This window comes from Hibiscus syriacus, unplaced genomic scaffold (assembly GCF_006381635.1).
Source record: "Hibiscus syriacus cultivar Baekdansim isolate YM2019G1 unplaced genomic scaffold, ASM638163v2 tig00113337_pilon, whole genome shotgun sequence".
Classification (NCBI taxonomy): domain Eukaryota; kingdom Viridiplantae; phylum Streptophyta; class Magnoliopsida; order Malvales; family Malvaceae; genus Hibiscus; species Hibiscus syriacus.
This window is the reverse complement of record NW_024063456.1, coordinates 373,993-385,868: the sequence shown is the minus strand read 5'-3', so window position 1 is coordinate 385,868 and position 11,876 is coordinate 373,993. Positions and strand designations below refer to the sequence as shown.

General features: G+C 32.9%; 2 protein-coding genes across 5 annotated transcripts; both read left to right on the top strand.

Moving 5' to 3' along the window:
- The first annotated feature begins 1,825 nt into the window (after positions 1-1,825).
- On the top strand, positions 1,826-3,018 carry LOC120186205 (protein CURVATURE THYLAKOID 1B, chloroplastic-like). Of its 2 annotated transcripts, XM_039190199.1 has the most exons (7): positions 1,829-2,057; positions 2,130-2,171; positions 2,205-2,281; positions 2,370-2,456; positions 2,545-2,607; positions 2,704-2,741; positions 2,818-3,018. In XM_039190199.1, the coding sequence occupies exons 1-7, from the start codon at positions 1,892-1,894 to the stop codon at positions 2,873-2,875; spliced, it is 531 nt and encodes a 176-aa protein (XP_039046130.1). In that variant the 5' UTR covers positions 1,829-1,891; the 3' UTR covers positions 2,876-3,018. The 2 variants fall into 2 exon arrangements, with proteins under 2 accessions (XP_039046129.1, XP_039046130.1); XM_039190198.1 differs by having other exon boundaries at positions 1,826-2,057; positions 2,130-2,281.
- Positions 3,019-8,405: 5,387 nt separating this feature from the next.
- Positions 8,406-11,178, top strand: LOC120186303 (soluble inorganic pyrophosphatase 1-like). Of its 3 annotated transcripts, none has more exons than XM_039190282.1 (9): positions 8,406-8,532; positions 9,209-9,346; positions 9,452-9,480; positions 9,615-9,680; positions 9,947-10,054; positions 10,294-10,359; positions 10,442-10,562; positions 10,672-10,753; positions 10,926-11,178. In XM_039190282.1, the coding sequence occupies exons 2-9, from the start codon at positions 9,214-9,216 to the stop codon at positions 10,966-10,968; spliced, it is 648 nt and encodes a 215-aa protein (XP_039046213.1). In that variant the 5' UTR covers positions 8,406-8,532; positions 9,209-9,213; the 3' UTR covers positions 10,969-11,178. The 3 variants fall into 3 exon arrangements, with proteins under 3 accessions (XP_039046213.1, XP_039046214.1, XP_039046215.1); XM_039190283.1 differs by having other exon boundaries at positions 8,415-8,532; positions 9,214-9,346; XM_039190284.1 differs by lacking the exon at positions 8,406-8,532 and having other exon boundaries at positions 9,191-9,346.
- Positions 11,179-11,876: the final 698 nt, after the last annotated feature.

Below are 11,876 nucleotides of genomic sequence, written 5' to 3'. Positions count from 1 at the left end.
AAAGTGTTGGATTGTAAAAATGAAAATAAACATGAGAAAAGAATAATAAAAAATATTAGTATAATAATATTAATAAAAAAATAAATAAATATATATATATATATATAACAATGTAAAAAGAAATAAAAATATTAAAATTAAGATGAAATGAAAAATATATATAAAGTAAATAAATAAAAAATGAAATAAAAAGAATAAGACAAAAGTTATTACATCTCCCATGTTTTGCATGTAGAGAAACTGGATTTGTAATGAAAATGCTTTGCCACTCCTCGTGTTTTTAGATACTGGCTTTGGATCCTCCACGCTTATTTTTGTCATTTTCTTCCTTTGGTTTTTTTCAAATCGTTGCTCATTCCTCTGATTTTGATTCCACATTTTTCTCTTTGTGTTTTCCTCTTAATGCTTGAGTTTATTTATAGTCTAAAGAAACCTATTTTTAGTTTAGATTTAGAGTCCTACTTGGACTTAAATGCTTCAGTTTTAGTGCTTTAATATGACTCAAATACGTTGGTTTTAGTGTTTCAATAGGACTCAAATACGTTGATTTATTTTCTAAATCTTACTAAATCATGGTTGTTGAATGTAGGACCTGCAAAAAAAATAAAAAATATTAATAATAATAATAATAAATAAATAAATATAATATAATATAATATTTTTATAGACCCAAACAAAAACAAATGTCTACACCTTATATAGCCTTTCCTTAACAAAGCAAGTCAAAAACCTCTCTGTTGTCCGAATTAATCTCATGTCCAAATCCCAAGCAATGCATAATCCCTCGTAAACACTCCAAAGTTCAGCATCAAAAATAGAACATCGTTCTAAAACTCTGATAAACCCTATAATCTAATTACCATTTAAATCCCGAATGGCCCCTCCGTAAACTTTAATGCTTAATGTTATAATTTGGCCAAAATGATAAATTTTGATCAAATTAAAATTTATTAGTTGCTATCTGTCATATCACGTCAATAAATTTTTATTTAATTAAATAATAACATATCTCATCATATTATTTATGAAAAAATTAATAAAACATCGATTGTGGGGACTTGAACCAAAGACAATTTGAAAAAGAAGTTCAATGTTTCTATCAAAATAAAGTTCAATGTTTAACAATTATATCAAACTAAAAAAGTTGATATATTGTTGACAAGTTAATATTTAAGTTAAACAATGATAAAATTAATTGCATATATTTATTACAATAGATTAAGTATAATATGAATTATAAAAATATATTTATAATATATATTAATTTCAACTAAAGTTTTAACTATATATTAATTTTTTAATAATATAATAATTTTTTTTTTTTTATGTAGTGGTAAAGTATAGCACTTTTTTTTAATCCAAGAAATGCCAGCATTTTATTCATAACATAAAATTAATGGACAAACAAGAGAAAAACAAAGACCCCAGCTCTCAGTGAAACACAGCCTGGAAAACTTAAAACCCAAAAACGAAACTTCTGGACCAATAAATTCCAAAAAAAAAAACAAATATTTTAATTAAAACTAAAATATTAAAGTATAAAAGAAGATAAAAAAATAGTAATTTTAGGTGACATCAATTTTAAAAGGTTATATGGAATTTGAATAGGAGATTTTAGTAAAGATATCTGGTCAGTACTTGGAGGGATTTAAAAAAGATAAACAAGATCAAGTGATTTAGCATAACATAGGGCCAAGGTGGAGCATTCTATCCAATGAAACACCATAAATTGCCTATCCACCAGCCATTTCAGCACCATCTAGATCAACCCAACGAGTGGTTTCCATGGCTGCAAATGCGGAAAGCTCTCCACATCTCTTTTCAGGTATAATATCCATCACATGATTTCCAAACCGAACCTGCTTCATTTCTTCCATTTCTACCACAAGACATGGCTTCTGCTTCCTCCACTGCACTATCACTCTCTTCCTCCTCTACCTTCGTTGATGCCAAGGCTTTAGCTCGTCAAAAACCTCTTGCTTCATCCCCACAATGTATCACTCTTCCTCCTCTCACCTTTCAGTCCCAGATTCGTCTCTCCGAGAACACTGCTTACTGTAAGTTCAAAAGAAAACCGTTTTTTTTCAAGCTCTATATCAAATGGTGTTAAGTTTCACCTTTTTTTTCAGTTCGAAAGATGGCACGGAATGTGGTGGTGGCTATGGCCACAAGCACTGAGGCTTCAACGGAAGTGGCAGCAACAGCAACCGAGACTCCAACGGAACTGGTAACAACAACAACAACCGAGACAACGGAGATTACCAAGATAGTTCAAGAAGCCGTAAGCATTTTGTTTCTCTATCTTCATTTCTTTTCCTATTACTAATTGACTATACATGTACACGTGAATGATTTGGTTCACTTTCCAGTGGGATAAAGTCGAGGACAAGTATGCTGTGAGTACACTTGTTTTTGTCGTTATAGTTTCCCTATGGGGCTCTACTGGAATAGTCTCGGTGAGATTCTTGAAACTGCAGATTTGTCTCAAGTGATTAAGCGCTTGAAAATTTGATTTGGTGAAAATGGGAGTGTTTTATGTAACAGGCAATTGACAGGCTTCCTTTGATTCCTGTCATTCTGGAGCTCGTTGGTATTGGTTACACCACGGTAAGCCGGTTTCATTCGAGTTTAGTAGGAAGATCAAAGCATTATATCTGGGAGTTTCCCACTTACGTATGATTCTTTTATTATGTATCCTTGCAGTGGTTTGTATACAAGAACCTTATTTTCAAACCAGACAGGCAAGTCTCAATTTTAACATAAAAAGGGTGATTTATATAGTATGATGGTATTAATATCTAATTGTTTAAACTTCAGGGATGCTCTGTTTCAGAAAATAAGCGACGCATACAAAGAAATAACAGGGAGCAGCTGAGAATGATGCTGAGATGAGGTGTTGCAGGGCATCAACTTGTGGGAGCTTAGTTTGCTTCCTTTTGTTAGCACAAATTTTCTGACCAGAATAAGACAATGTGTTTTGGTATTTTGTGATGAGCAAATTGAAATGCATGTATATTTTTACTTCCCCCGCTATATAGAAATACTTTCGGATGCTAGTAAGTAAGCACAGGAAAAACTAGATCAATTGTATAAATTTTCTAGTATGTTTTAGTTTTTGCTTGGCTTCATGGTTGAGGTATGAGATCGCCATGGACTCGTTGCAGGTGTTATTGTCAAATAAGATGAGAATTCATCTTCATCAAGTCACTGCACATGGGACTGCTCATATCCTTAAAATTATAAACCTGCAAGAAAACCAGATTATTCGAGATTTAGTTCAGCCAACGACGCTCATGCCACTCCTCATGCAAATCTACATGTTCAATGTGAGGATCAAAATGTTGCCTACTCTGATGCGGAAACGTTATTTTTCTTTCTTCGATGAATATAGAATTTCATTGCCAAAAGAAATAACCAATCTGTACAACCAAAAATAAATCACACACCCCTATACACTCAAACCCCACACTTCACGACTATGACTATCCAATTGACTAACTTTACAGGCTTTCATACCGGTAATCTTCACACAATCATCTCCATTAAACGATCTGCTAAGGCTTCCTCCGAGCACTGCTTCCCCTGAAAATTTCCGCAATTCCTTTCCTTCCAAATCAACGCAATGAACACAGTTCCAAGCCAAGTGAAAAATATAAGCCATAGCAGTTTTCCTCCTGGCATTGCAGCAAGCCCAACCGAGCTCATGCCCCCAATCCATGACCTGCCTCGTCACATTACAAGCAGACAAAATGCTCCTCCAAACCCGCCTAGAATAACAGCAATAAATAAACAAGTGGTCTCGAGATTCAATCTCATTTAAACACATGACACACATACCATCAATATTCATACTCGTGGGGAGCCTATCCAGCACTGCCATCCAGGAGATGACAGAGTTCCTTGAGATATGACCTGAGTGCCAAATCAATCTATCCTAAGGCAACCTCGCGCCTTGCTCACAAATAGCTTCCCAGATATCAGCAATCGACGTTGACGAGCCAACCAAGGCACCTCCAACAGCAGCAGCCTTTTCCCTCAAGTGCAGCAAGGATCTCTGAAAACCCATCCACAGTTAGCCGAGCTCCTCACTTGCCAAAAGGAAACGTTCTTACTTGAGCAGGAAGAAGGGTTTCAGTATACACATGCTCACATACGTTGAGAGATACATGTAACTTTATTACTTCTAACATTCTTTTGAATATATCTCAAAAACCTACTCATAAACCCAAAGGTGATATTGTTCTCGTTCAAGATTCCGAACTGGAGAACATTTGTTCACCAATGCTTCCCTTGTTATTAGTTATCTCAGAGGTTAAAATCCTTGACTTCAATTATACAACCGAGTATGATAATAGAGACAAAATGGTATCAGGGACAAAACATAGAAGGGACTAGGCGGGGTCATGCCCCTCCTAAAAATATTTTAAAAAATAATATCATAATATAGGCTTAATACCAAAATAAGTGTCAAAACTATATCTCTTTAGGTGTCTGGGCCGTCAACAGCGTTAGTTTTCCTTTTTAAATGACATGTGTCACAACCTGATAATTTTAAAATTTTTATATAAATTTTTTAAAAAATAAACTATATATATATTTAAAAAACACAAATTTCAAAATAACCCTTAAACTTTGAAAACCTTCATTTCAACCCCTAAACTCAAGCAGACCACAGCCCTTTGGCGTTGAAGAAGCTTCACCCGACCTCTCCTCCCCCGGCTACCAAAACCCCTATGAAATCGTGATCAATCGACGATCGATCGTTGACAAATCAACGTTTTAAATCCCGCAAACCCTATGATAAAAATCACGATCCCATGTGATTCTAATGATGAATCAACAACTATAGCGACGTATAACTAGGATGATGGCAAGGACTACGTCGGCAAAAATTATAGCACCTCCTTCCTATATACGTATCTATTTACGAGTAAGGGATGTCACTTCATTTATACAAAACTTTTACCATTTGAAAATACGAGAAAATTTATTTCTTTTAAAATTTATAAAAATCATGTATTTATTTAAAAATTCATTTCGAGCATACATAAATGCAATCTAATAAAACTACTACATGTAAATTATCAATGTCCTTTTTAGAAAAATAATTAAAATCTTTTCATTTGAAATACAAACAATTTATACAAATTTAGGTCTGAATAGTTAAATTGTCCTTATATACATGTCACTACTTATTAAAAATGTCGAATAGGATGTTGTTACTAATTTCTGGTAGCATACAAAATTCCTCATATTGATGCTGATGTCCACTCTATTTTCCCTTTTTCGCTTGTATCTACGTGTGAATCACTCACACGTTAATTATACATTTAGTGAGGTAACTAAATATAATAATTAAAAATATTTAATAAATAAATAATAAATAGTATCGTATAAAAACATTAATACTTTAAAAACATAAAATATTTATGAATATTAAAAACATTCTTGTGTCGTAACAAACCGAAATAAACCTTTCGAATCACTTTTGAATTTAGAACTTTATTAGCGGACTTTGATCAGTTAAAACCATTCCTGCCTTTTTATTTATGTACCTTTCTTATTAAATCAGATCATCGTTAATTGTTATTTACCTTTTCTGATTAGTTCATTGCCAATTGTATCATCATTAGAATACGCGATAATTGAGTCTCGTATGAGTGAGGGCCCAATATGTAGTTGAAACTGATACTCGTAGTACTAGTATAATGTATTGAGTTACTTCACCTCGTGTATCACTAAGATACCTGAGTCTTCTATGAGCTACTAGTGACGTATCATATAACACATGTAATATCTCATAGATTGCATCAGATCACTTCACATCGGCACCACTAAAGCACATGAGTCTTATACTTTGCAGCTCGTAGTCTTATACTTGTTCACTCGACCTTTTGACATGCGAATTGTACTACTACTCTCACTTTCATACAATGGACCTCATTTTAATCTTATACTTTTTACTTATAAGCATTCATGTAATTCAATTTATTAAACAATTTTCATAAATATCATATCGAGTAACTTGTATAAAAAATCATTCAGACATTATTATTTTTATATATATTTTATTTAAATAAATAAACATACAATCATACGCATCGAAAATCAAGATAATACTAAATCAATACTCAAAACCATATAAAACCATTAAACAAATTGTTTCCATTAAGAAACCTCAATGTTGACTCATCACAAGGCATCCTCATAGCTTATATATATATAACGAATAAATTGCACCCACCTGGTGTCGTACTAGTTTACCTTACGTTCATTTTTATAACCCTCGTATCCGTTCATTTTGATCTCGATTATAATCATAAACTAATCGATCACCGATTTCCAACGTATAAACAATTTACATACATCAGTACTCATACTATTATAATAAAATTAAATTCAAATCGTAATTCCAAAAATTCGACTAAGGAATGTTCGATACTGATTTCTATCCCAAAACCAAAATCGACCTTAACTTAACCAATTTCTCTTTTCAAGTCCTTTAACTAATCACTTATTACAATAATTTCTTAAACTATTCAACATTTCACTTTTAGCCCCTAACTTTTCAATATTTACAAATTAGACCTCAACCTTCCATAACTTTCCAAAACAACCCAATTTCAACTTCCAATAATCATTTCTTACTTTTCACTCAATATTTCTTAATTAGGATATAATTTTTACACTTTTACAATTTCACCCCCTAATTTTTCCAACACTTTTGAATTGGTTCCTAACCATTGTAAAATCTTCTATTTTGATCCAAACTTCAACATTTCATCATTCTAATAATAAACTCCAGAATAGGACCTTAATTTCTCAAAATTTGTGCATAGACCCTATATTTTCCATAATTTGTATTTTGGTCCCTACCTTTTACATAAGTTTCAATTTGGTCCAAAATTTAATTTCAAGCACTCGAGATCACTTCTAACATCATTCTAAGCCCATAGGAAATTTTTGAGAATTTTTCCAATACTTCTCTCTCTACACCGAACACTTTCATGTTTCTATAAAAATAGTCCCTAGCTTGTTTCAAGCTCAATTTCATCACCTACACATCATATTCAATCATTCCAACACAATTCAATATCATTCAGAATCAAAACACAATTTTTCCATGCATAAACCCTAATGGTCGAACCTTTCATATTTCATTATACTTGATTTTAATCAACTTTTAAACTTGATTTCATTACCACAACACTTCCTACAACATGAATAACCCTTAAAACACAAGAGATCAATATCCCCTTCATCAAATCAAAGATGAACTTGAACATAAACCCTAGTAATATTCATGTCAAAACGTAAAAATTTGAACGTGAAACATTTTTCCTAATTATACCGAAGTCAAAATCTCAAGAAAATAACTCAAAAATCGAAACAAATTTTTTTTTCTCTTACCTAATGAAGCTCACGTCCATGAGGAGGAAGATGGGAGCTTTTATCCTAATTTTTCTAGAAAATTAACAAACTTTACACTTATATTTAAAAGATTAAAATGAATAAAATATTCATTTTTGTGAAATGACTATTTTACCCTTAATGAATATTCATAACTACAACTTTGCCATTACATGACGTCATCCATGACATCACCTTATCCATAAAAATCTAAATCTTGCCTTTCCAAGTTTTCCCTTTCATTTTTCTAAAATTTCAATTTAGTCCCTAAATTCCATTGTTTCACCAAACATGGTAAATCCTTTTAATTTGACTGGTCCACTCCGAATTCTTCACATTAAAAATACTAAAACAACATTTCTAACCTCATATTATTATCTTTCAAATTTTTGTAAATTTTCAATTCGATTCAGATATCCAATTATTTTACCGAACTTTACTGATTAATAACTTTTTTTTACAAATTCTGGATAAAAATCTAACATACACGAAAGTCCTTCTTTTAAGGTGAACTATATAACTTTTTCAAAATTAAACTTTAGGTCGTTGAACCTTTTTAAATTTATACTTTCACCATCAAACTTTCAAAATTTATGTTTTGACCACTTGTTGAAATTTTTGGGGTATTGAAGCGATGGTCGTGGGTGTAGAGGGTGGAAACAGTATATTAAGGTTAGAATTTGATATTTTAGGGCTATTTTATAATATAAAAAAATTTAGTATTTTTTTATAAATAGAATAGTAATTTTAAAAAATAAATTTCAAAATTAATAGGTTGTGACATGTGTCACTTAACGGGAAAAACTAACGCCGTTAATGGCCTGGGCACCTAAAATGCTAACATTTGTAACTTTAGGCATCCGAATGAGTCAAAAAATATAAACAATTATTTGATACAAAAGGTATAATTTGGACACTTATTTTCACATTAAACCATTAAATAAATATAATTTTTATTTGAAACGAAACCCTTATTTTGTCAGCTGTAGACATGAGCCATTGCCTAATTTCAAGGGCCAACTTTCTAGCGCAGCTTTAGGGTCATTCCACCACTTTGTATTTCTCTTCCATCAACAGTCGTACTTTTTCTCTCTGCCTTTCCACCCCTAAACCATAACCAAGGTACGATTTTTCTTTTACTTTCTGCTAAACCCTTTTCGTCGCTTTGTCTGTTTTCATAGATCAAACGTTAACTCTTTATCAGCTCTTGTTCCCATGGCTGTTCCTTTTATTGGATCTTATTGAATCCTTTAATATAACAACTTATGACCAAGCTTTGGACTTTGGTTTAGCAAAAGATTTGAACTTTGCGAAGCTTTAGAAGGAAGAATCGGATATTTAAGAAAGTGCTTCCTTTTTTCTCTTGTGATTCTTGTCTCCTACTTGATTGTTGCAGCAGTTTTAATACAGATCAACAGTACTATAAAATAAAGTAATCATCTTTTCTGATATATTGATAAATAAGCATAAAACACCTGACCATATGTCGTTAAAGCAGTGTATTGGATCATTTATATAATTTTTCTGCACTCTTTTTGGGTGATTCTTAGTGTGAAGTAATTTTGGCTGTGTAAAATTGTTTCGATTTTTTAAGAGGGCATAGTATTGTGTTAAGAACTTAAGATTGAGATGTTGATTCTATTATTAGTTTATTGCCTTGTTTTTGAAGATCATGGTAGCTTATGTTTTTGCCTTTTTCTTTTGCAATTGATTCCGGTCAGTTGCATGGCATTCATTATCTGAGCAATGGAAAAACATATAGTCTTTGAATGTTGATGCAATTTATTTTTCTTGTGTATAAAGATGAACGGAGAAGATAAAAATGAAGCTCAGCAAGTGGAAACTCTGCGTAAACCACCCCGCCTAAACGAGAGGATTCTTTCATCTATGTCGCGGAGATCAGTTGCTGCACATCCTTGGCATGATCTTGAGATTGGTATTGATCTAATGAATGAATAATTAGATTTAATGCCGTAGCTAAAACTCTCCAAGTGAATAATCAGACTGCGGAACTAACCTGTTTCGAAAATATTGTCTGCAGGACCTGAAGCTCCAAACATTTTCAACTGTGTATGCATTCTTTCTGATTTTATTAAAAGTCTAAACAAATATGAATCCAATTGTATCCCCAACTTCTTGTTAATTCACTCATATTAGCACATATTGTTTGCCGATTGAATTTCTTGTTCAACTTTACTGTACAGGTTGTTGAGATACCAAAAGGTAGTAAGGTCAAGTATGAACTTGACAAGAAAACTGGATTGATCAAGGTATGAAAAGATTTGCATCTTTGAAGATAAGGTATTCCTAGAACATGTTCCTCAGATACTACGCCAAGGCTTTTTCCCATCTCCCAAAGAATACCAGTTCCCCCCCCTGTTTATCTGAACATTTTCTTCTATTTCGGCCGGAGACTGGAAATTTTTACAAGAGAAGAATTGATGTTTCATAATAGAGTCATGATCCTCCCTACTTATCCATTTCTTGCATGTCTTGCGATTTGGTAATATTTTCTTACTGTTAAAATGAATATCAGGTTGATCGGATTTTATATTCATCGGTGGTCTACCCCCACAACTATGGTTTTATCCCTCGCACACTATGTGAAGACAATGATCCCATGGATTGTTTGGTTATCATGCAGGTAAAATACTATTAAAATTCCCAACAACTTACTCCGGAATGTTAATATGTAGTACTATTAATTGAATCACTATAAAGGAATCTCATCTGTTTCATTGTTGACCATTGCTTCTACCACCTGAACTGCAATGGGATTCCATAATTATATATCTGTCATTAAGTAGATTATGCCATAAGACGTGACTGCTGCATATTAATAGTGATCTACAAGTACGCAAATTATTTTATTTCTTCAAATAGGAGCCTGTTCTTCCTGGATGTTTTCTGCGAGCCAGAGCCCTTGGACTAATGCCAATGATTGACCAGGTATTTCACTAAAGTTTGAAGCTAACCTTTTGCACTTCTTTCATTCAGTTTGTGTGATATCTGCTTCATAATTCTCACCCAGGGGGAGAGAGATGATAAGATCATTGCAGTTTGTGTTGATGATCCGGAATACAAGCATTACAATGACATCAAAGATCTTCCCCCTCATCGCCTGACTGAGATCCGTCGTTTTTTTGAAGACTTTATCCTTTTCAATCTCAAATTACAAATTCAACTTTCAATGTTTTTATAAAAAAAATGTTCTGTTTTGTTCGCTGATGTGAGGAAATACTGCTCCTTAACACTGCACAGACAAGAAAAATGAGAACAAGGAGGTTGCAGTTGACGAGTTTTTACCGGCAACCGCTGCTGTTGAAGCTGTCCAGTATTCCATGTATGCCTTGAAAAATAACAATTGTACTTCCAAGGATGGTTATGCACAAACCATAGAGAAGATTCCTATGTCAAAAGCTGATGGACATTCCCTCTTTGGTTCATACATCCTAGGTCGTCATTAGTCGGCAATTTTCTTATGCATCTACTGATGTTATGTTGATATGGTGCAGGGATCTTTACGCGGAGTACATCGTGCAAACACTGAGGCAGTAGGCTGCAAAAGGAGGCGATTTTCCTTCAAGTTTCTCTCATTTATTCTTGGGGGGAAAATGTACCTTACCAAATAAAACATCTTATCAACAGCATTTTGATAGGAATCCAACTCTGGTTACCTTTTTTCTTTCTTTGCTTGTTCTGAACGATTGTCATTTCGCGTTGGATTAAACTTTGTTGTACAACAAGAAATTATACTTGGGTTTGTATAACTACTAGAATGTGCTTTAAACATATTTGATATTCATCTGCTCTTAATGATCAGCTTCAACGTTTACCTCCTAGCACCATGTAAACTTATGAAGCAACTGACATTCAAGACATGTTTCCATTTTCAATTGTTGTGGGTGCCACAAGATTAACCCTTTTGATCACACACTGTAGATTATACCAATAAATAGTCGATGAAATTTGATATACTTTCCGGATCTTTTCAACAAATTGTTAACACTGCTCCACATATAAAAGCTTCCAGAAATTTAAAATTTTAGAGTAACTTGTCCGCATATAAATCGGAAGAATTCTTCCGTTGATCAGAACCTTCAAAGATCCATAATCTATAACTACTTGTAATCTTTTGATATGAGCATTAATAAGTCTACACGGTCTGTTAAAATTAAATCTATTATCTGAAAATAATATCTACAAACTTCGTCGGCTTACGAATAACTATTATGACCCTAAATTTGATACCATTATTAAAATCTGATATTCAAATCATCATACATTGCTGAAGAAAGAAACATACATTCAATCCCTAACATTCCATTTTATTTTCCTGAGCATATTACTCTCCGGCAACGACTCTATGTCCATATCAAAAAGGGTTATTCCCGTGTTGCATTTCTAGTGGATTATGATTATCTCCTATGTTTTGCTGAAATTCATTTCTAGTCAACAACAATCCA